Source organism: Puma concolor, chromosome D2 (genome assembly GCF_028749965.1).
Source record: "Puma concolor isolate L17-30 chromosome D2, mPumCon1.1.hap2, whole genome shotgun sequence".
Classification (NCBI taxonomy): domain Eukaryota; kingdom Metazoa; phylum Chordata; class Mammalia; order Carnivora; family Felidae; genus Puma; species Puma concolor.
In genome coordinates, this window is record NC_141677.1 from 8,678,101 (window position 1) to 8,703,281 (window position 25,181).

A 25,181-nucleotide genomic window follows, 5' to 3' on the forward strand; every position below is an offset into this window, starting at 1 on the left:
CAAACATGTGGAAACTAAATAATATGACACTAGACAATGAATGGGTGAGAAAAGAAATTTTAAAAAGAGATAAAAAAAAAATACATGGAGACAAATGAAAGTGAAAACACAATGGTCCAAAATCTTTGGGACAAAATGAAAGCAGTTCTAAGAGAGAAGTATATAGAAATACAGGCCTACCTCAAAATATAAGAAAAAAAAAAAACAAACAATCTAACCTTAGGCCTAAAGGAACTGGAAAAACAAACAAACCCAAGGTGAGTAGAAGAAAGGGAATAATAAAGATCAGAGAAGAAATAAATGACACAAAAGCTAAAACAATAATAGAGAAAATCAATGAAACTGAATAGTTGGTTCTTTGAAAAGATAAACAAAATTGACAAACCCTTAGCCAGACTCATCAAGAAAAAAAGAGAAAGGACCCAAATAAATAAAAACAGAAATGAGAGAGGAGAAGTAACAACTAACACCACAGAAATACCAAGGATTATAATAGAAGAGTACAAAAAATTATATGCCAACAAACTGGACAACCTAGAAAAAATGGATAAGTTGAATTGGTAATCAGAAAACTGCAAAAAGATAAAAGTCCAGGACCAGATGGATTCACAGGGGAATTCTAACAGACATTTAACAAATGTTATTATTCTTATTCTCCTCAAATTATTCCAAAAAATAGAAGAGAAAGGAAAGCTTCCAAATACATTCTATGAAGGCAGCATTACATTGATACCAAAAACAGACAAAGACACCACAAAAAAAGAAAACTACAGGCCAATATCACTCATGAACACAGAAGCAAAAATCCTCAACAAAATATTAGCAAACCGCCTACAATAATAAATTAAAAAGATCGTTCACCATGATCAGGTGGCATTTATTCCAGGAATGTCCAGATGCTTCAATATTCACAAATAAATTAGCACCATACACCACATCAACAAAATGAAGAACAAAAATCATCTGACCATCTCAACAGGAACAAGACAGGGATGTCCACTCTCCCCAGTTTTGTTCAACATAGTACTGGAAGTCCTAGCCACAGCAATCAGACAAGTAAAAGAAATAAGAGGCATCCATGTTGGTAAAGAAGTTAAACTGTCACTATTTGCAGACAACATGATACTATACACAGAAAATCCTAAAGACTTCACCAAAAAACTACTAGAAGCAATAAACAAATTCAGTAAAGTGGCAGGATACAAAATTATTACTCAGAAATGGGTAGCTTTTCTATACACTAATAACAAAGTAGCAGAAAGGGAAATTAAAAAACAAAACATCTACAGTTGCACCAAAAATAATAAAATACCAAGGAATAAGCTTAACCAAAGAGGTGAAAGACCCATACTCCAAAAACTATAAAACACTGATGAAAGAAATTGAAGATGACACAAACAAATGGAAAAATATCCCATGCTCATGGATTGGAAGAATTAATATTGTTAAAATGTCCATATTACCCAAAGCAATCTACAGATTCAATGCATTCCCTATCAAAATACCAACAGCACTGTTCACAAAACTAAAACAATTATTATATTATAGAACCACAAAAAGACTCCAAATAACCAAAGCAATCCTGAGAACAAACAAAGCGGGAGGTAGCACAATACCAGATTTCAAGATCTAGTACAAATCTGTAGTAATCAAAAGAGTATGGTACTGGAACAAAAATAGACACGCAGATCAGTGGAACAGGCTAGGGAGCCCAGAAATAAGGCCCCAATTTTATGGTCAATTACTCTATAACAAAGGAGGCAAAATATACAATATATAAAGACAGTCTCTTCAACAAATGGTGCTGGGAAAACTGGATGGCTACTTGTAAAATAATAAAACTGAATCACTTTCTTATACCATACACAAAAATAAACTCAAAATGGATTAAAGTCCTAAATGTGAGACCATAAACCATAAAACTCCTAGAAGAGAGCAAAGGCAGTAATTTTTCTGACATCGTCATAGCAACATTATTTCTAGCTATGTCTCTTAGTACAAGGGAGACAAAAGCAAAAATAAACTGTTGGGACTACAACAAAGTTAAAAGCTTTTTCACGGCAAGGGAAACCATCAACAAAACAAAAGAAAACATACTGAATGGGAGAAGATAGCAGCAAATGATATATCTAATAATGAGTTAATACCCAAAATATATAAAGCACTTATACAACTCAATACCAAAAAAACACACAATCCAATTAAAAAATGGGCAGAAGACCTGAACAGTTTTCCAAAGAAGATGTACAGAAGGCCAAGACACACATGAAAAAATGCTCAACATCACTAATTACTGAAATGCAGATCAAAACCACAAAGAAATATCAACTTACACTAGTTAGAATGGCTAAAATCAAAATGACAAGAAATAACAAGTATTGGAGAGGATGTGGTGTGGAGAAGAAGGAACCCTGCGCACTGTTGGTGGGAATCTAAACTGGTGCAGCCACCATGGAAACAGTATGGAGCTTCCCCCCAAAATTAAAAATAGAAATACTATGAGATCCAATAATTCCACTAGTGGGTATTGACCGAAAGAAAATAAAAACACTAATTTGAAGGGCGCCTGGGTAGCTCAATCAATTGAGTGTCTGATTTCGGCTCAGGTCATGAACTTGTGGTTCGTGAGTTGAAGCCCCACGTCGGGCTCTTTGCTGACAGCTGGGAGTCCGGAGCCTGCTGGGATTATCTGTCTGTCTGTCTGTCTGTCTGTCTGTCTCTCTCTGCCCCTCCATCACTTGTGTTGTCTATCTCAAAAATAAATATTAAAAAAAATTTTAAGTTGTTTTGTTTTCAAACAAGAATAATAAAATATTCACTTGCAATTAAAAAAAAAAAAAAAAAAAAAAGCTGTTTCCTGGGACTCGCCCTGGACTGATGGTCAGATTCCTGCGAGCGCCTTCACGTTCTCTCAAAGCATCGTTAAAGGATGCTTCCACTGAGTTACCAGTGGTTTCGACCTTCAGTCTTCTTTTCCTGGAATTTGATCAGTTTCACTTTCCAGTTCCCTTCCCTTTCACGGAGGCACTGGCTCGGAAGCAGGGAGAAAACATCAGCTGACGCGTCCCCCGCCCTCACGCCCCTTATATAGCTCCTTCAGCAGGGACTTGGGGCACACTCGGGACGTTTCCCAAGAACGGATCAGCTTGGGGGCCAGATTTTCAGAACGGAAGAGGAGCAGGTTGCAGACATGAGGTCAGTGACATAGAAATGCGTAAGCGCCCCTCCCCTGATCTTGAATGCGAATTGTAAACGGAGCTGCTGGGGGCAGGCAGGGTCCTGTGTTGTCCCGCGGCTTTTGGATGAACCGTGCGTTTATCGGTGTGGGCGCTTTTTATTTCCGGGTCTTTTCCCCGGTGTACACACACTGAGGCTTCCGGAGCTTCTAGAACTGCTCCTCTAGCTGGGAGCCCAGAAGAGGGAAGGGCTCAGCACGAGTGTTAGACCCACTCAAGCACAGTTTGTGGATTCCAAGTTGGACCTGGGAGGAGTGATGGAATTACTCTTTATGGGCTTTTTTGTTGTTGTTGTTTTCTTTGCAACGACTGAGAGGCTTTTTTTCTTGTCGTTTTAAAAAGAAGCATTTCTTTTCAGCAGATATTATTAAAGATGGAATTGGTACTACAAACTCCACTCGTGTGTTGAGGAATTTTGCCCTGAAACGTTGGGTCAGTTCAAGGTGGGAAGTGGAAGAAATAATTCTTCCAGATGGGCATTTTTCCATTTCTTATATCAAAACAAAACCAGAAGCATAGAGTGTGTTTTTATTTCTGTGATGAGAGCTGGGGAGCAGCAAACAATTTGCTCTTCAAAACAGAATGACCTAATCTCTTTTTTAGTAACAATCTAATCTCTAGTGATGGAAAGCAGGTCGGTGGCTGCCTGGGATGGTGGAGGGGGCTGGGGCCGGGTAGGAAGCAGAGTGGGGAATCTTTGGGAATGATGTCAATAGTCTGTAGGGAGATAGTGGTGCTTGTTGCTTGTCAAAACGCAAAACTCATCAAACTCTACACTTAAAATGTGTGCATCTTATTGTATGTAAAGTATAATCTTGGCAAATTTGGGTTTTTGTTGGTTTTTTTGTTAAAGCATGTGAACATGCTTAAGTTCTGCCATTAGAGCCTCAGGAAAGATAGAGTTGAGAGAAGGAGAAGCCATTTTCACTCAAACACCATGGGGAGGGAGGATCCCAGTGACCACACCCTGGGAAAGTCCCCAGGGCTCCTATTTGGGAATGGGCCGGGTAAGAGGAAGTCACTGCCAAGTGCCTCAGGTTACCCTTTGCTATGTAACAGGTTCCAAGTTATATATGTGTCTCCATGAGTGGGGTTAACCAGAAAGCCTGGCCCTGCCCAGCGCCCTGTTAGCCACTTTGCCCCAAGAGGTTTTACAGTGGCCTGTGCTTAGGTGTGTCCAGAGTCACTGACTTGAGGAAGTCTGGGGGGGCGGGGGTGGTAAGGGGTTCTCTGGACTCTGCTGGACGGGTGCCCACATCAAGTTGCCCTGTTCCCAGAGGCTATATAGGGCCAGGGCCAGGTGGGTCTGCTCCTCCCTGGCAGGGCTAAAAATTGCCAAAGGGGAAAAACCACCTGGGGAAACACCTACTATCTTCGGGCTGGCTGATGGGCGCCCTCCTCTGCCCCACTCACTGAGGAACTCCGTTGCTGCCCCGTGCACTAAAACTTCTTTTAAAATTGTAACACTAATAGACCAGCGATTGTGAGGGTAACTCTTTCTGCGTGGTCAGCAGTTGGTAGTGCGCTCTGTTGAGGGCTTTCCGTGCGTTATTTCATATCACCTTCCCAATAGCCCTAGGAAGGAAAAACTGTGATTTTTATCAGCCTCATTTTCTATTGTTTATGAATATAATTTATTGTCAAATTGACTTACATACAACACCCAGGGCTCCTCCCAACAAGTGCCCTCCTCAATGCCCATCTCCCATTTTCCCCTCTCCTCCATCCCCCATCAACCCTCAGTTTGTTCTCTGTATTTAAGAGTCTCTTGTGCTTTGCCTCCCTCCCTCTCTGTAACTATTTTTCCCCCTCCCTTCCCCCATGGTCTTCTGTTAAGTTTCTCAAGACCCACATCTTGAGTGGAACATATAAAACATATAAAATCTGTCTTTCTCTGCCTGACTTATTTCACTTAGCACAATACCCTCCAGTTCCATCCATGTTGCTGCAAATGGCATGATTTCATCCTTTCTCATTGCCAAGTAGTATTTCATTGTATATATAAACCACATCTTCTTTATCCACTCATCAGTTCGTGGACATTTAGGCTCTTTCCATAATTTGGCTATTGTTGGAAGTGCTGTTGTAAACATTGGAGTACATGTGCCCCTATGCATCAGCACTCCTGTATCCCTTGGGTAAATTCCTAGTAGTGCTATGGCTGGGTCATAAGGTAGTTCTATTTTTAATTTTTTGAGGAAACTTCACACTGTTTTCTAGAGTGGCTGCACCAGTTTGCATTCCCACCAACAAACAGGACAACCTGGAAGAAATGGACAAAATCCTACACACCCACACACTACCAAAACTCAAACAGGAAGAAATAGAAAATTTGAACAGACCCATAACTAGTGAAGAAATTGAATCAGTTATAAAAAGTCTCCCAACAAATAAGAGTCCTGGGCCAGATGGCTTCCCAGGGAAATTCTACCAGACATTTAAAGCAGAGTTAATACCTATCCTTCTCAAGCTGTTCCAAAAAATAGAAATGGAAAGAAAACTTCCAGACTTAGTCTCACTTTCTAGATGAGGAAAATGAGGCTCAGCAGGCAAGACAGTAGGTGTCAGAGCAGAGTCATTAGTGAGGTACCAAACTCTAGGGCCGAGCATCTTCTAATTCTGTGGACCAAATCCAAGAGGGTGGAGGGTCTTAATGCTTTTAATTGTGCTCACACTAGAGACAAGGGGCAGGAGTTAAAGGACTGGGCCTTCGAGATCCCTATTTGGAGAATGAGGACCACTCTCTTTGATGGAAACTCTTGGAGTGCACAAAGCCACACATTAGAGGAAGGTAAAAGCAGACCTCCCCAAGGCATAGTTTCCTACAATTTGGATGGAAGGAAAAAGGAAGATCATTCAGGACCATTTCCTCATAAGGAAATGAGGCTAAATAATGTGATTCCAGAAATATTCCAGACTAGGTCAAAGAGGTAACAGAACTCCAGGTATCTTGTGGTCATTTTCCTCTCTTCTAGATGGTCTGCCTCACTCTTTGATATGCTACATTATCTCTGACAAGTAAGTGGGAAACTGCTTTTCAGAATCCCTCTAGAATAGTGCTTCTCAAAATGCGGGACAGGGGCTCCTCCAGGTACACAATTTCCCTGGTGCTTGTATGAATGCAGATTCCTGAGCCCAAGCCCACACCCAGATTTCAACAGAAGCTCTGAGAATAGGGCCTATATATATATATGTATAATGCCTTTTTCCAAACCCCCAGTGTGCGTGGAACCCTGTTCCCCGTGGGAATGACCTCAGCTCTGACAATTAGGTTTCAGTTTCTCCTCAGTGGGAATCCTGATAGCATTGTATTGGTCTCATTGTCCTTTTCTGTTTGATAAAAGCATAGATCTCAGGGCTAGCTGGCATCCTGGTTGGAAGGCCCTTCAGCAGTTGCTTCTGATCCACAAGCAGAAAATAAAATCAGCCTGGACCCCAGCTTTTCAGAATTGAGGGAAATAGCCATCATGAGGTAAATGTTCCCTACTTTTCTGATAGGAAGTTGAGAATTTCCCACAAATCTTCAGCCTTGCATGCAACTTCCTGAAGTATGTTGATGCAGTGCTTGCTTATAGATGAAATACACAATTATCTAATTCGATCATAAATCTCTCTTAGTTTTGTGGCCATTTCTGATTTACAGACACTGAGGGAAGTGCTTCCAGGAGAGCCGGGGGGGAGGGGGTGGTGGGAGGAGAAGAGACTGGCAGGTGGAAAGGGGCAGAGGGCCTGGAGGGCACCACTGTCCCTCAGGAGAGTTCTGGAGGTCCCGGTCCCTCTTTTGTTTCTTTTGTGAAAAGACTAAGTCAGTGAATTTTGTTGTGGTTGTTGTGGGTTATTTCAAAAGTGTGGTTACTTCTCTGCTAATGACTAAGCCAGCACTGCATTTCATAATGAGGTTGCTCTTGCCCAAAGTTTGCTCTTTCAGAACTGAGAAATATGGTGAAGGGGCGGAAAATACGCCACCCCAAAACGTGCCACTTTGGCATGTGGGTTATTTTGAGCCAAAGGCAACTGAGACCCAACAGACTCAAGAAAACGTTTACCTCTCTGTTAACTGCCTGAGAGAATTTAGATATGGGGCCTGACCCCAAAGGGAGCTGTTACCAGAGATAACTTTTTATCTGAAAGACTTGCATGCACGGCAGGGCAAAAGGCTGAGTATCAACCATCTACACTCATCTTTTTGGGAATTGCTCTCCACCACTTTGAAATTTCAGGACCCAATCCACTACTTAGCTGAAGAAGGCATTTGAGCCTCAACTGCCTGACTGCCTTTGGGCCTCATGCTTTTATGGGGCTCCTACACCTACAAAATTAAATTTTTCTTCCCTGTTCATCTGTCTTATGTCAACTTAATTATTAGACTAGCCGAAGAACCTAGAACAGTGGAAGGAAATTTTTCTGAGCTGACAATGTCTACCTGACACACCCTCTTACTGACCTGCTAGGCGCCCCCTGTGGACTACGAACTGTCACAAACTGTAGCAAATGTCCTATATCACAACTAACCTGAGTTAGAACGCAAATTAGCAGGCCCTGCATTCCGAAATCCAGATTGAATAGATCAGAAATAAGGCCTAAACTTCATACATATACATATAAAGAGTGTTTAGAGCAACTTTCACAAACATATACAAGCTAAATTAGTAAGTGAGGAAGCCATGGCATATGGGGTATTGGTTTTTAAAAAGGGAATTGTATTTTTTATATTTTTTAATCAGAATTATCTTCAAATGTTTTATTTTGATCTACTCAGTTAATGATGTTAACATTATCATAAATATGTAATTACAGTGACATGTGTAAATATGTGAATTAACATATAAAAATATGTAATAAAAATCCAAAGAGGGGAGTGAGGAACAGAGTGTTTCATGTACCTAAACTACACAGAAGAAAAGGGATAAGAATTGCTAAAGTAATTCTATTCTTTTCTTTCAGCTTTATTGGGGAATAATTGGCACATAAAATTCTAAGATATTTAAAGGATACATCATAGTGATTCAATATACAAACACACTGTGAAAGGGCTCCCTTTTTCCATTAGGTCAGTTATCACCTCACATACTTGTGTTGTTTGTTTGTTTATTTTGGTGAGAATATTGATGTTCTACTCTCTCCACAAATCCCAATTATATATACAATACCATGTTATTAATTATAATCACTATGTCATACATTAGATCTTCAGACCTATTTATCTTACATCTGAAAGTTTGTACTTTTGGCAACCTCTACCTATTTCCACACTCCACCCCCCACAACCACTTTTCTACTGTTTCTAGGAGTTTGACTTTTTTTCCTTTTTTTTTTTTTTTTTTTTTTTTTTAAGAATCCACAGATAAGTGACATCATGCAGTATTTGTCTTTCTCTGTCTGGCTTATTTCACTTAGCAAGATCTCCTCATATTCCTTCCATGTTGATGCAAATGGCAGGATTTCTGTGTTTGTTTGTTTGTTCGTTTGTTTATGATTGAGTGATGCTGACCAGAAAAGATGCCTGATATGATTTGAGTCTCCTTAAATTTTAAGATTTTTTTTGTGGCCTAACATATGATCTGTCCTAGAGAATGTTCCATGTGTACTTCAGAGGACTGTGTATTTTGTGCTGTTGGATGGAATGTTCTGTAAATGTCTAAGTTCACCTGGCTAAAGTGTTGTTTAAGTTTGATGTTTTCTTATTCATTTTCTGTCTGGATGATCTATCCACTGTTGAAAAGGGATAGAGAAGTCCCTTATTATTACTGTATTACTCTCTATCTCCCTTCAGGTCTATTAATATTTGCTTTATATATTTAGGTGCTGGTGTGTTGGGTGCATAAACATTTATAAACATTATATCCTATTGTTGGATTGACCACTTTGTTGTTAAGTAATGACTTTCTTTCCCTCTTTAACTTGAAGTCTATTTTGTCTAGTATAAGTATAGCTGCCCCTGCTTTCTTTGGCTTTCATGGAATATCTTTTCCATCCCCTCACTTTCATCTATGTGTGTCCTAAAAGCTTAAGGCAGCATGTGTTAGGTCTTCTTTTACATCCATTCAGCCATTCTGTGTCTTTTGATTGGAGAATATAGTCCATTTATATTTAAAGCAATTGTGGATAGTTATAGACTTATAGCCTATAGACTATAGACTATTGCCATCTTGTTCATTGTTTTCTGGCTGTTTTACAATTCCTTTATTTCCTTCCTTTTCTCTTGCTCTCTTTCTTTGTGATTTAATGCTTTTCTGTAGTAGTGGTGTGCTTCTATTCTTTTCTCTTTACCTTTTATGTATCTAGTACAGGTTTTTTCTTTGTGTTTACCATGAGGCTGAAATAAAACATCTTATATTTATAACAGACCATTTTAAGTATATAACTTAAAAGTTTGAATGCATACCTTTTTTTACTCCTCCCTCCCCCTACATTTTATGTTTCAGATGTCACAATTTATATCTTTTTAACTTGTCTATACATTAACAGATTATGGTGGTTATAGTTATTTTTTTTTTAAACTTTTGGGGGCGCCTGGGTGGCGCATTCGGTTAAGCGTCCAACTTCAGCCAGGTCACGATCTCGCGGTTCGGGAGTTCGAGCCCTGCGTCGGCTCTGGGCTGATGGCTCAGAGCCTGGAGCCTGTTTCCGATTCTGTGTCTCCCTCTCTCTCTGCCCCTCCCCCGTTCATGCTCTGTCTCTCTCTGTCCCCAAAATAAATAAACGTTGAAAAAAAAAATAAAAAAAAAAAACTTTTGTTTTTAATCATTATACTGGATTTATAAGCAATTTACCTATCAAGGCAATAGTGTTTTAAAGCAAGTCTCCTGGACTCTAGCTCCAAGTTTCATGTTTCTTCTTATCAAGATATCAGGACTCATGGTCCAATATACTTTTCTCCAAATCTTACTTCAAGGGGGTATCAGGTGTCAAATACATAATCAAATTGGAAATGTACAGAGGAAACCTTATGAAAAGTCAGCAGAACTTAATTAAAATTTTCAATAAGTCTTATAATCATGAAGCCACTTACACAGTTGGCTCTCTTCCTGAACAAACTGCCCTTTGTTAGCATACATTCCTTAGCATGGCTAGCTCTAGCATTTGGTGAGGTGGTGGTAGGGATGGAGTATCCCTAAGTGTTCCATCTTTGGGCTGTCTCTCAGGTTCAGGAATATAGAGGGAGCTTTTCTACTTGCCCTACACTTCATGAGCCACTGACATCTCCTGAAGCTTATGTATAACAGGATTGGAATGTGTTTCATCTTGGAGAGTTGATGGAATATGTTTCATCTTTATCAATAAGTGCCTAAAATTTTAGTCTGGTAAGATCCCTCTGGTTTACTAATATTTCAGCCTGTGTCATCACCACGGGAAAAAAAGATAGCGAGATAGTGTTATCAAACCAGTGTTATAGCAAAAACAACCAAAGTCACCTGCTATTCTGCAGGCTCACTGAGAAGTTGGATGAATACACTCTATGGCTGATAGAGTGTTCACCTATTATTTCCAGGCACCTATATCTACAGATACATTCTACCGATCTGAAACTCGTGCCTTCCTCCAATGCCCTAATTGGGAAGTCAGCAAAGTTAACGAATGCTGAAACACAGAAATGCCTCTATTACGCCTTAGTTGCATAACAGTTATAAACATATTTGTTCAGTGATCATCTTTACAACTTGCTCTTAATGTTTACTTTCTAATACTTGCTACCTTGAGTTATGATCTGTAGTCCTTCAAACAGGGCAGCTAGAATCACCACATGAAGCCAAACTGGAAAACCCTAGAATGGAGATAAAAGACATTGGCATTGTGGTGCTCTAGCCAGGGACCTAGAGAATGATAAAGATGGCCAGGAATAGAGGCATGCACATAAAAGGGTATCTAGATAGACAGCAACTTCCCCCTTTTTCCTTGTCTTGGGTCAATTGCCTTGCCTCTGTGTCTTTCACTATAAGGCATTTCACATGTGGTCACATTGGGTCCAGAAATGGCCTAGATGAGCATTGCTGGAGAGACAGACAGAAACTAGAGCAGCAGCAGTAGTGTGTGGACCGGTGCTGGTCCTTGGGAAAGTACAAATAAAGTCAGTGGCTCCTCAGTGAGCAAAATGTATTTTGACAAGTTAAAGAACTTCCCTTTATTCTCATTATATCTTTCTTATTTCTTCAGGGATAAAAATGCTTCTTTCTTTTTAATCCAGTGCTGGCAAGCATAGGTGGTTGGTGTCTTTTGGAATACATTTTCTCCCATTGTCATGATTTTGCCAAATTTAAGTTGGCAGCCCTATTTGACCCAACTTCTTTATGAAGTTGTGCTAGTCTGTGAAACCCAAAACTATGGACAACAACTGGGTTTAATGGTTTCTGGAGGTTCTTAACTATCTTGTGGTGTCAAGAACCTACTGGTAGAAAAGGGGAGCACAAATTCAGTGAAACATCCTCCGAGTCCCAGGCAAAGAGTGACAGGAGAACACTTTGAGAACCTGGTAGTTTATCCAACTGAGTAAGGCCAGTGATCTCCCTTGGCATCCTCCATCTACAAAACTCAGATATGTTGGTTTTGCTTGTTTATTCCTCAAAATTAATTCATTCTGTCTGGGGATCTGGCCTGTGACGGGAAAAATGCCCCAATCAGACTGAAAGTGAGCGCCCATGGGTCTGTGTGAGTGACTGTAGGGAGATGGTGAAGATGAAGGGAAAGGGCTCAGTCTCCACAGCACGGTGTAAAACACCCCTGGGCTTCCGTCTCTTTATGTGGCTCCTTCTAACCAGTCTGTGGGCTTCTAGGCCAGAGAGAGCAAGGATAACTGACTTTACTTTGTCTTGGCATCCTTCAAAACTAACAAAGTGACACAAAGGAGTAGCCCTGTAAAGGGTCATTGGATCCACCTTGCCCAGCATGTGAGGACTGAGCCCTGACTTCTAATGGAGCAGGACAAGAGATCCAGGTCTTCTCTCTGCAGTGCTCTCCTCCCACCTGCCCACCTCACCTGGCAGATCTGCCCACACAGTGGGAGGGACGTGCTCCGTGGGCTCTTGCACAGAGCACAGCTACAGGCGGGTGAAGCGAGGGAGCGTGAGGAAGGTACCTCCTCTTCTGTCGAGGACAACATAGGGTGTGCATTAGTTAGGGCTCTCCAGACAAACAGGACCACTAGGAGATACATGTATGTCCAGGTAAGCTGCTGGGAGATGTCAGGCCCCACCCACCAAGGCTGGGAAGAGGCAGCAGGCATTTGCTAAAGGCAGTTGTTCCAGGCTCTTCCATGTGTTTGCTGACCAAGAAGTCAACCGTTCGGAGCACCGCAATAGAGGAAACTCGGGCAGCCAACTATGGAGCTCAGACTGCATGAAGAGCTTTTTCTTCAGCTTCTACGTGAAGGTTAGGGCAGGATGGACTCCTGGATGGGGGACTCTTGGCTGTCCCACCATCAACTCTGCCCTGAACTGTAGTCATCGACTTCGCTCAGATCATGAGTAGGTTCAAGTAGTGGACTCACAACGTTTGAACTCAACTATTTTTTCTGTTACTTTGTCCATTTGCCAACAGCTAAAAACAAACTGGATCTTCAGCTTTATCCCCATTTCTTGAAAGGGAAGAGCCTTTATACAACCGGACATATTTTTTTTGGTTTCCCTCACTGAGAATTTTAACCCTCTTTTTTCTTCTTTCTACAACAATTTCTAAACATGCTTATTTTTACCTACTCTTTTCTCTACTTTCAGTAAAATAAAGATTAAAGATTCTTACCTACTGCTGGTTTAAAATATATATGTGTGTATGTATATATTTATATATACATATATACAAAATATATGTGTATATATATTTATAGATACATACCATATTATAAATATATATTACAAATATAGTATTTATATATAGTATACTACACACACACACACACACACACACACACACACACACACACAAAATGAAAGAGATTTATTCTCAGGAATTGGCTCACATGATCATGTAGGCCGAGGACCATAATCACGGGTCACTGTCCACAAGCTGCAGACCCAGGAGAGCCAATGCTGTAATTCCAGTCTGGGCCAAAGGCCCGAGAGCTGGAGGGACAATGCCATAGGCTGAGGTCCAAGTCTGAGGGCCCGAGAACCAGGAAGGCCGATGTACAGGCTCCAGTCTAAGGGGAGGAGAAGACACATGTCCAGCTCACACAGCCAGGCAGACAGAATTCACACTCCCTCTGCCTTCTTGTTGTACTCAGACCCTCACCAGACCGGGTGGTGCCCAGCCAACACTGGGGAAGACAGTCTGCTTTACAACCCTGCCTCCTGAGTCAGATGCTGGTCACAGACACACCCAGAACTGACGTTAGACTCGAAGTCTGGGCCTCCCACAGCCCGGGCAGATTGACACACAAACTTAACCTGTAACTGCATCCCAGGGCACGGTGCCTGGCAGGTGCACATCACAGTGACCGTGTCTATTTTCTCCACAGTGAGGTCAACAAGAATTCTCTGGAAAAAATCCTCCCACAGCTGAAATGCCATTTCACCTGGAACTTACTTAAAAAAGATGGTGTCTCGCGTGATCTAGAAGACAGAGTGTGTAACCAGATTGAATTCGTGAACGCTGAGTTCAAAGCTACAATGTACAACTTTTTGGCCTACATAAAACACTTAAATGGTCACAACGAGGCTGCCCTGGAGTGCCTACAGCAAGCTGAGGAGCTGGTCCAGCGAGAACACTCTGATCAAGCAGAAATCAGAAGGCTGGTCACCTGGGGAAACTATGCCTGGGTCTACTATCACCTGGGCAGACTCACAGATGCTCAGATGTATGTGGACAAGGTGAAACAAGTATGCGGGAAGTTTTCAAATCCATACAGTATGGAGTGCCCTGAGCTTGACTGTGAAGAAGGGTGGACACTGCTAAAGTGTGGAGGAAAGCACAACGAAAGGGCCAAGGTATGTTTCGAGAAGGCTCTGGAAGAGAAGCCCAACAACCCAGAATTCTCTTCTGGACTGGCCATCGCAACATACCATCTGGATAATAAACCACAGAAGCCATTCTCTGTTGATGATCTGAAGCAGGCCCTTGAGCTGAATCCCGACGATCAGTATGTCAAAGTACTCTTGGCCCTGAAATTGCAGAAGATGAATGAAGAAGCTGAAGGGGAGCGGTTGGTCCTAGAGGCCGTGGAGAACACTCCTTGCCCAGCAGATGTCCTTCTCAATGCAGCCACATTTTACAAAAATAAAGGTGATCTGGACAAAGCTATTGAACTGTTTCTAAGGGCATCGAAATCCATTCCAAACAATGGTTACCTGTATCACCAGATTGCATGCTGCTATAGGGCAAAAGTCAAACAGATTCAGAGTGCAGGAGAATCTGAAGCTGGCAAGAATGGAGAGAAGATTGAAGAACTAAAGAAACATGCTATTGACTATGTGATCAAAGCTATTGAGAAAGGAGTGGATCCACTGTATGCATATTCTGATGTCACCGACCTCCTGGAAAGAGAAGACTGTTTTCAGACAGCTTTCAGTAAGGAGCTCCCCAACACTGGGAGGCTACAACCCCACCAGCACTACTGCGACTTTGAGGGGCATCATGGAAAGTCTGAAGACACTTCTGTCCAACGTGATTTAGAGGGTGTGCCCACAAGCACAAAACCAGCTGAGAAGGGAAAGATGAAGTGCCCACCACAGAATATAGCTGGAAATCAGCTTCCACAAAATGCACCCAATTCTTGGTATCTCCAAGGATTAATCCACAAGCTGAACGGAGAGCTGCTTCAGGCAGCTGAATGTTATGAGAAGGAACTGGGCTACCTCTTAAGGAACAGCCCTACCGGCATAGGCAGCTTTTTCCTGCCATCCCCTGAGCTTGAACAAGGCAGTGAGGAAGCAGGCCGGGGCCCACACAGCCCCGTTCTCAGAGCTCCCCCAACCCTGAGCTGAAACACAGAGGAGGGACGGGAGCACAGTCAGGGAGCGTGGGGTGCTGGTCTCACTTATTGCTTTAGGGCACATCTGAGGAGTTGTTTCCTCGTGTCTGTCTCCCCTGTGCATATCAGCCACACGCACTTCCCTAGTCCGCAGGTCTTATAACAAAATTAGCAGTGGAAACAGTGCTTCAGGCCTGCATGCTGCTGAGTAATTCTCAGTTTGCACTCAGTTCACCGGATAGCCCCCATTTCTGCCCTTCTTGCCAAGAGTCTTAGCTCGCCGCTGCCTGCTCCCAGGTCTCCCGCCCTCTGCCCCACTGCTATCTAGCCTTCTGGACCCCCTGAAAGACCACCTTTTGACTAATCCTGGAATATTCCTTCTGTCTGACTCTTGGCTTCAGCCATGTATATATATTCCTGATTGTGATACTACAATAAATACGTATTCTTGATAGTGATGCTACAATAAACCTTAAAATTTTGACTCAGGATAAAGTAGTTGTGTGCTTTGCATGTGTGACTGAGAGTAATATTAATTCCCAAAGTTTCTCTTCGGGACACTGTCTAGGGACAGTGGGTAACTGCTACAGCCATATCATACTACTGTCAACGTGCCCTTGTTAGCTAACACTCCCCTGTAGCTGGCCTGCCCTTGGCCATGGGAACTATCTCTCTTATTCCAGTCCAGGGGCCCCGGCAGAGTGCAGTGCCCAGCCAGAAGCTTCTGCAGGGTTGCTGTGCACCCAGCAATGCCTGGACAGTTGCCCTCCTGACGGTGTGTAAGAGGTGCCAGTACTAGGCTGGCTATAGAGACAGAGATCTTCACCCGCCCGACGGTATGAAAATATTCAAGTAGTCCCTCCCAGCTGCGGAGACCCACAGGCTTGTGCACCATGCAGCTAGGAGATGTGCCAAGGACCCTGTCCACCTCTCCTCAACCCGTTACAAGGTCTGCGTTTGTATGCTTCTCTAGTGGTATCATCCGTTTGTCTGGGTGGAGAGGAAGATTGTTAGGCACCAGATCCCAGACAAGACAGAGGCACTGGCAATCCCACCTCCTTTATGAGTGGGCAGTCAGAAATTTGACTCTTTCCTTGTACACAAGGGGAGTTCTGGGAAGGTGTTTCATAAGCCACACTGGCTGTAAAAGCAGCAGACTTCAGTGAGGCTGCCCCCCACCCCTGAATTATCTGTTGGCTCCAGCAAGGCTGGGAGAGCCTCCAAGTGCCCAGCAGTGAATTGCTGCCTCCTGGCCAGCCTTGGCCTGGAGCAGCCCATTCCAGAGGGGTTGCTGGGCCCAGGTAAAGAATATTAGCATGGAAACCAACATTGAAAGCGTGGAAGAGCATGGAAGGGTGGCTGGGGGTAAGGTGGAGACTGGCAACAGGTACAGCTCTGGGGTAGGTGAGGAATTGCCCATCTATATGCAAACACACATGCTCAAGGACACAAAGATTTTGAATACTGGTGGCGAAGGAGGACATTGGAAGTTTCTCCAACAGGGGTACCTGGTCCCATCCCCAGAAATCACACACAGCTGATTGACACAAGGATCGTGGCCACCTACCTACCCTGTCCCTCCATGCTCAGGGTCCCATCCACCTTCCAGATGGTGCTAAGGCTCCCAGAATTGTTGTTGATCTGTCCTGACCTACATACCTAGGCTTTGATTTATTTTGCTGCCTGGACAATTTTATGGAAAAGATGCCTCTGCACCCACAATCTACTGTTGTCTGAGGGAACGTCCACAATCTGCACTTCCTTGTGTGTGCCCCTGATCTCACACAGCCTCGCCTCTGGAGACCCAGAGGGAATAAGAAATCGCTGGTTTTTCACAGACATCCACTCCTTACCACCTGGGGCCATACCCAACCCTACCCAACTAGTAACTCGGTGGGGACTTAGAACTTCTCGACCAGTGCCATTTTACCACCTAGGCTGTGGGGCAGGCTTGACTGGTGGCCACATAGCATGTCTTAGCAGATTCTAGGGCTGTCCACAGAAGAGACAATTGGAGGAACGGGAGTCTGTCTCCACAGGGGAAACCATGGACCCCTCCCCTCAGGTTTATCAGCTCCAGGGAAGCATGGACTCTGTCTCCTTTGCTCACAACTATATGCCCATTCCAGCAGTGCCTGGAATGAACTGAGCTCTCAAAAAATTTTGAACACATTGTCTCCATTGACGGCTATGACATTGCCATTACCACCAGCTCAGTGGCTCACTGTGTGAGCTCACCTCTTCTAAAACAACTTCTCTGAATCCTAGGGGAGGGTGCTGGGAAAATAAAAGAATAAGTGTCCCAAACTACAAAACAGTAACAATAAAATCATGGCAGGTTTCTGTACTGGCCTCTGAACTATGTTCTAGGATCTGTGCTAAGCCCATTGCTAGCATCTAAAACCAGTGTGGAAGGTATGAGGCTCAGAAAGGTTTGGTAACTTGTCCAAGGCCACACAGCTAGAAAGAGGTATCGCTGGGACTCAAGTCCATAGCTGTATGACACCAAGACACTCTGCTCACATGCATTTCTGTACTTTCTCACATGCTGTGTCCTCAGTCTATTGGCACAACCAAGAGGTTTCAGGCTCTACCGTGAGGGTAGACCCCTGACTTGTGTCTCTTCCTATCAGTTCCTCCACTTAATCCAAACCCCCCTCCCCCACACTCCTGTGTGTGATTCCGGAATCTCCTGGCTTTCCATTTTACTCCTCTTTCTCACTGTGTTTTGTAATCCAGTGTCAGATTTTTTTAATTCATCCTGATACGGCAAATTCACAGGACCTTGACAGTGGTAACGCTCCTCAAGCTACCTGCAAAGGAATTTAGAATTATGTCCACGCAGGGCTGCACCAGCCTCTCCAGAACCACCAGCAGCTGACACAGTGAGCTCCATTTTGTAAAAGTTGGGCCTGGACAGCAAGGATCTCTTAAATGCATGGGGAATACTTTCCTTGGACTTTAAGATTTTCCTCTGCAGTCCATTTTGTATTCATTCTCATAGGAAATTGGGAAGGGTGGAGAGAGAGCCACACTCAGCAAGTCTTGGCCTGTCCTTCCTCCCCCTTGCTCCACTAGATGGAGTGACTGTTCCCTAACTGCCTGCTGTATTGTGTTCTCCAATGAGAATTCTAGGAAGTTGGCATCAGAGTCTCCAAGATACCACCTGGGTCCGGTGATTCACTAGAAGGACTCACAGGACGCAACATACAGTCCTATTCATGGATTAGACTTATTACAACAAAAGGATACAACAAAAGCAAAATCAGCACAGGGAAAGAGAGCATGGGGTGAAGGTCAAAGAAACCAGGCACAAATCTCCCAGAGTTCTGTCCCAGTAGAATCAAACAGGATGTGCTTAATTCCTCCAGCATCAAATGTGACACATCTGAAGCTAGTTGGAGCCTCAGCACCCAAGGGTTGTATCGGGGACCAGCCACACAGGTACCCCCTGCTTAGCACATATCAAAATTCCAGACTCCCAGAAGGAAAGCAGGTGTCGGTATTAACCAGATTGTTTGCACAAACTGTTTAGGCACAGCAAACCAGCCTGATCAGTTAGAGAATGGTGGGAGCATTCCAAAAATCCAAGTTCCCAGATGTCAGCCAAGGACAAACCTTGCAAGCAGGTCTTTCTAAGGATCATAGTCTAAGGCCTGATATGTTAACCCTTTTCTGTACAGTTTATGAGTGCCACCAATGACTCCACAGGCACCGGGCACCCCAGGTATCTATCCCTTTACCCCTCATTCCCAAACAATGCTTTCACCATGTTTCAGTGAGTCAGGGTCCTTCAAGCATGCAGTGAGGGGACCCATGGCCACCCTCAGGTTTGCCCATGTGTTAAAAGGACTCCCAGACTCAGCATGCAGCCATAATTACAGGTAAGTTATATTATAGTGTAAGGGAAGAAAACACATCTTTTCCCCCTACAGTACTCCCAGGTTCTCCAGCAGGGGCCCTGCAAATTAGACTGACGACAGATTAGCAAGAGAAAAATAGCTGCTTATTAACTGGTATATCCACACACATGGGGGAACTCAGGGATGCACAACTCAAAGGGGTGGATAGAACTAGAGCTTCTATAGTGCAGGGGAGGAAAAATCTTTCTCCCTCTACCCTCCTATATTCAATGGCTGGGCTCATGAGTCAGTTAGACAAGAGCCAGGTTAGTAAGAGAAAAAATAGGTTTAATTACATACATACACACAGGAGTTCACAAGGAAAACATGGCTTCCAGAGGTGCCAGTATGACTGAGGCTTATAAACCATCATACAGGGTTGATAAGTCATTGGCAGACCTAATTCCCTTCAGCTCATATTCAAACCTGACATAATGAATTTGCTGACATCATGTCAATGAATTTTTCCTTTTATTAAATTTTTTTAATGCTTATTTATTCTTTTTTGAGAGAGACAGAGAGACAGAGCATGAGTGGGGAAGGGGCAGAGAGAGGGAGACACAGAATCCGAAGCAGGCTCCAGGCTCTGAGCCGTCAGCACAGATCCTGATGTGGGGCTTGAACTCATGGACCATGAGATCATGACCTGAGAGGAAGTCAGACACTTTACCGACTGAGCCACCCAGGCGTCCCATCAATGAAGTTTTCTAAGACTTCATGGCCTCTAAGACTTCTGTCTCCATGAACATGTGGAGCCCAGAGGGGACAGAGGTCACTGAAGTGGGATGCTGTAGGGGCTGCACCAAGCACAGGACAGCCTGGAATGATGTTGACAATGCTGAACTTTACCTGAGCCCTGTGCTTCTAGACAAAAGCCACGGTCAAAAAATCTGCCCACCCCCAACTTTGGTGTCTGAGAATGTGGGGAGTTTAGCTAAGCTAGTCCATGTTATTGCTGTCTCGGTATCCATTTTGTTTGGCCAAGGAGCCTGAGTGGGGCGTTGAACTAACATTAGTCTTCGTGTGCAAGTACACGCCCTAGATAGCAGCCTGCAGAATTACAAGCAAATGGAGGTTCCTGATATGATATCTCCCAGCAGCCTGTCTGAGCAACAACCTTCCTGGCCTCCCAGGGCCTTCCCCTTCTGCCCTCCTCCCCTTAGAGAAGCCCCTGCGGAGCTGACCGAAACCCCACTCTTTTGAGTTTGAAGGGACCATTCCAAACCTACGCCCAGAACCCCAAAGCATTTCACTCACAGCCCATGATAAACGCTTCCTCTCTGCCTGCAGCCTGCCTTGACATCCCTATCATGTGGCATCAGGACCTGTGAGGAATAAACCTGTCCAGTTCAACTTCTCTTGTGGTCTTCTGTGAAACTGCAGAGAAACACCCTTTTCCGTATTACTTATATAAAACTCGGGATGGGACCCCTGTGTCCCTCTGTTGAGGCCACAGACTCTCCAGATTCTCATTCTGCTTCTCCTAAATGATCATCTGAATTATTTGTTCCCATGATCAATCAGAACAAAGTGCCTATACATTTAATCAGACTGACTAGAGGTTTATCAATTTTGTTAATTCTTCCAAAGAACCAGCTCCTGGTTTCATTAATCTGTTCTACTGGGGTATTTTCATTTTTGTTTTGTTTTGTTTTGGTTTTGATAGCTTTGATTTCGGCTCTAATCTTTATTATTTCCCTTCTTCTGCTGGTTTTGGGTTTTACTTGCTGTTCTTTTTCCAGCTCTTTAATGCGTAAGGTTAGATTGTGTATCTGAGACCTTTCTTCTTTCTTTAGGAAGGTCTGCATTGCTATATACTTCCCTCTTATGACCGCCTTTGCTGCGTCCCAGAGGTCTGGGGCTGTGGCGTTATCATTTTCATTGGCTTCCATGTACTTTTTAATTTCCTCTTTAACTTCTTGGTTAAGCCATTAATTCTTTAGTAGGATGTTCTTTAATCTCCAAGTATTTGTTGTCTTTCCAAATTTTTTTATTACGGCTCATTTAGAGTTTTGCTATGAAACCCTTTATTGTGGTCTGAAAATATGCACGGTATGATCTCAGTCTGTTTGTACCTTTTGAGGGCTGATTTGTATCCCAGTATGTGATCTATTCTAGAAAATGTTCCATATACACATGAGAAGAATGTGTATTCTGCTGCTTTAGGATGAAATGTTCTGAATATATCTGTTAAGTCCATCTGGTCCAGTGTGTCATTCAAAGCCATTGCTTCCTTGTTGATTTTCTGCTTAGATGTTCTGCCCACTGCTGTAAGTCAAAATGCCTATAAACTTAACTTGGCCAAATCTCTCTCTCTTTCCCCACGAGACCCTTAAATTTGACTCGCCCCCAAGGCTAAACAAGTATTGAAGGCCAGACAATCCCTCTCAAAGCTTGGCTAACAACAAGGGAAGAGATTTCCTGATCTCTCCACCCTCTCCCTTCTTCCCTGACACCCAGTTTCTAGAAGTTTCTAGAACACCCAGTTTCTAGCCTTGTTTGCACCTCTATGTAAAGGAAAAGCCCTCTTCTGACTAAACCTTTCAGACATTAGCAGATCTTAAGATCAGAACTGTCTCCCTTCCTTATTGCAAGTCTTCTTTTTTTTTTTTTTTTCACTTAATAAATTCAATTTCTTAGAGCCCTTTTGGGCATATAGAAAAATGTGCAGGAAGTACAGAGTTCTAATATACCTCCCTCCTCCACACCCTCACCCCTCCTACAGTTTCCCCTATTATCAACACTTTGCATTTGTGTGTATATTAGCTCCAACTGATGAACCAATATTGATACTTTATTCCTAACTGAAGCCCACAGTTTACATTAGGGCTCACTCTTTGTATTGAGCACAACATCACCCATCTACCATTGCTCTATCATCAGAAGAATTACATCGCCCTAAAAACGCCCTGTGCTCCAACAATACCACTTCCCCTAAAGCCTTGGCAAACACTGATCTTTTTACTATTCCTATCGTTTGGTTCTTTCCACAATGTCATGAAGTTGGATGTACAGGGTATAGCCTTTTTAGGATGCTTCTTTCACATAGCAATGTGCATTTAATGTTCCTTCATGTCCTTTAGCTTAAGAGCTCATTTGTTTTCACTGATGAATAGCATTCCATTCTGTGGCTGTACCACAGTTTGTTTATCCCCTCACCTGCCGAAGAACATCTTGATTACTTCTAATTTTTGGCACCAACAGGAGTACCAAATAAGCCAACTCACTGAGAGGAAGTGGGTATAATCCAGCTTTGCACCTCTGCTTCTTTGAGTCCGATCCCCAGGTGGTATCTTGCCTGTCCTAGGAAAAGTGAGGGGCTAGATCTCACCTACAGACCATGGAACAACTGATGACGTTCAGGGGGTATAAGTGCCAAGCCACCTGAAACAAACTCATGCCTGACCGGACGGTAAGGGCAGAATCCACACAGCGAGGCCCCTGTCACGTAAAATGTCCCATTTCCAGAGTCCCAATCTGGTGGTCAGCTGGCACTTTCACAGTTACATATTCCTCTTATCTGCTTCTGCACGTTTACTGCGACTTGAGATACAAGTGCTGGTTTAGCGATCCTTCTGGAAGCCTTAGCATGTGCAGCTAGCATCACTGCACCTTTGCATAAGTAGCCTCAAAACCGCCAGGGCCTGGCCTGGCCACTGCATATCTTCTTAGGAGTATTCTCTAAGTGGGGAGCCAGCAGGACTATGATTCTTCAAAATACTTCAGCTTAAAGATTAAGAGTTAACCCAAGAAGGTGTTTTCAAGAAGAGAGAAAGAATCCTTCCTCTGTGATTATAAAGCAACCAACGTCTACTGCTTTTGTTAAAATTAAATGCTCATGGATCTGTCTCCCACCTAGATGGCAAGTCACCTGAGAAGAGGAAATCTGTCATATCCATGTCCCAACAGAGTGCCTGACATGTAACTAATGGTCATTCATGGCTTGCAGACTTTAGAAATGGGTAAGGAAGGAGCTCATGGCAACGAAGGCCGCCTTGGACATGCCAACAGCTCTGGGCTGAAGCAATAATATAGAAGCTCTCTGAACAGAAAGAAAGAGACCCACACAGCCCGACACTATCAGCAAGGCCCCGGTGCTGCTGGACAGCGCCCCACAGCCAGGACCCTGTTCCCCTGTCCCACATGCACATTACATCAACATCAGACAAGGCCACCCTGACACCATGAGAGACCAAAACAAAAACAAGGCCACTCCATAAAACATGTCTGAACACAGACAAAAAAGATGAATGCTTTCCAGATGGGTCCTACACTGACCCAACACCAGGTGAAGTTCTCCCCACATTTCCTCTGACAGCACTAGTGGTGCGCTGCAACGTTGAGGAGAGAAGGGTTTTGCAGTGCTGAGGGTGGGGCTAAAATTGTTTTGACATTAGCAGAATTAATCCCTTTCAGGTTGCCTTTTAGACTACATGTGACCTACCTGTTGGCGCCATAAAGCGATGAGCGTTTCCTCAGGGTTTTTAGGCCAACCTGCTCTCTGTCCTAATGACGCGACCACAGAACCCAGGGAGGCAACAGATAGGGGGAGGCAAGGACACTGGAAGGTATCATTTGACCATTCAAGTGCTGGCTCCATTCCTATTAGACTGAATTCTCCTAAAAATACAAATAATTGTTGTCTACTTTTTACAGTGACGAATCAAACGGGAATCCCATTGAAGATAGCCTGCTTCAGCTGAGATGCCACTTCACCTGGGAGCTGCTAGTTGAAGACACTGAGATGCCCGATTTAGAGAACAGGATCTTGGATGAGATTGAGTTCCTAGACACCAAATACAACGCGGGCATACACAACCTGCTGGCCTACGTCCGACACCTGAAAGGCCAGACTCGGGAGGCCCTGGGGAGCCTGAAGGAAGCCGAAGACCTGATCCAGCAGGAACACGGCGACCGATCGGCTGTGAGAAGCCTGGTCACCTGGGGCAACTACGCCTGGCTGTATCACCACATGGGCAGGCTGGCGGAGGCCCAGACTTACCTGGACAGGGTGGCGAACACTTGTGAGAAGTTTGCAGCCCCCTCCTGCTACAGGCTGGAGTGTCCTCAGATGGACTGTGAGGAAGGGTGGGCCTTGCTGAAGTGTGGAGGAAAGAACTATGAGCGGGCCAAGGCCTGCTTCGAAAAGGCTCTGGCAGCGGAGCCTGAGAACCCTGAATTCAGCACTGGGTATGCCATCACCATCTATCGCCTGGACGGCTTCAACAAAGCAACCCAGGTCAGCGACGCATTTTGTCTGCAGTCTCTAAAAGAGGCCATCAGGCTAAACCCAGAAGACGTGTATATCAAGGCTCTGCTCGCCCTGAAGCTTCAGGACGTGGGCCAAGAAGCCGAAGGAGAAAAGTACGTCGAAGAGGCACTGACCGACATGTCCTCGCAGGCCTACGTCTTTCGATACGCGGCCAAGTTTTACCGCAGGAAAGGCGCTCTGGATAAAGCTCTTCAGCTCTTAAAGAGGGCCCTGCGGGCCACGCCCTCCTCCGCTTTCCTGCATCACCAGATGGGGCTTTGTTACAAGGCACGCATGATCCAAATCAAGAGAGCGGCAAACTGGCAGCCCAGAGGACAGGATAGAGACAATGTCCACAGATTGGTTCACTTGGCTATATGTGAAATTCAAAAGACTCTGATGCTAAGGCCCACATTTGAGTTGGCTTATGTTGAACTGGCTTACATGTATGCAGAAATAGGCCAACACACAAAGGCTGAGGACGCCTTTCAGAAAGTGTTACACATGAAGAACATCAACGATCATCTGCAACAAGAGATTCATTACTGCTATGGCCATTTCCAAGAACTTCACAAGATATCTGTGGATAAAGCAATCACCCATTATTTAAAAGGTCTCAAAATAAGAAGCATCTCCCGCACCAGGGAAAAAATTCTCAGCGCCCTAGAGAAGTTAGCTAAAAGACATATTCATCAGAATGTACGTGTGGTGGAAAGTTTCAGCATCCTTGGGCTCATCCACAAATTGAAAGGGGAAGTGAGTGAGGCCCTGGTGTGTTATGAGAAGGCTCTCAGGCTGGCTGCTGACTCCAACGCCATGGTCTGAGAGACAGTCATCCTGAGCCAAGAGCATGGGCTGCTCATATACACATGCACCACGTGTATCTCTCT

The 25,181-nt window shown here is 43.9% G+C and overlaps 3 protein-coding genes across 4 annotated transcripts in view; all 3 read left to right on the forward strand.

Annotated features, from left to right (window-relative positions):
• The first annotated feature begins 3,068 nt into the window (after positions 1 to 3,068).
• LOC147575761 (protein IFIT1 homolog B-like) lies at positions 3,069 to 25,117 on the forward strand. The gene is made up of 2 exons (XM_086679574.1): positions 3,069 to 3,195; positions 23,697 to 25,117. The coding sequence occupies exons 1-2, from the start codon at positions 3,191 to 3,193 to the stop codon at positions 25,114 to 25,116; spliced, it is 1,425 nt and encodes a 474-aa protein (XP_086535700.1). The 5' UTR covers positions 3,069 to 3,190; the 3' UTR covers position 25,117.
• On the forward strand, positions 3,080 to 15,633 carry IFIT3 (interferon induced protein with tetratricopeptide repeats 3). Of its 2 annotated transcripts, XM_086679573.1 has the most exons (3): positions 3,118 to 3,195; positions 6,581 to 6,708; positions 13,687 to 15,633. In XM_086679573.1, the coding sequence occupies exons 2-3, from the start codon at positions 6,704 to 6,706 to the stop codon at positions 15,149 to 15,151; spliced, it is 1,470 nt and encodes a 489-aa protein (XP_086535699.1). In that variant the 5' UTR covers positions 3,118 to 3,195; positions 6,581 to 6,703; the 3' UTR covers positions 15,152 to 15,633. The 2 variants fall into 2 exon arrangements, with proteins under 2 accessions (XP_086535698.1, XP_086535699.1); XM_086679572.1 differs by lacking the exon at positions 6,581 to 6,708 and having other exon boundaries at positions 3,080 to 3,195.
• Positions 3,081 to 25,181, forward strand: part of LOC112851508 (antiviral innate immune response effector IFIT1-like) — a 39,278-nt gene continuing 17,177 nt past the window's right edge. The window contains exon 1 of the mRNA XM_086679576.1: positions 3,081 to 3,195. Within this exon, the coding sequence (XP_086535702.1) occupies positions 3,191 to 3,195 (5 nt within the window). The 5' untranslated portion in view covers positions 3,081 to 3,190. The remainder of the gene's footprint in view (positions 3,196 to 25,181) is intronic.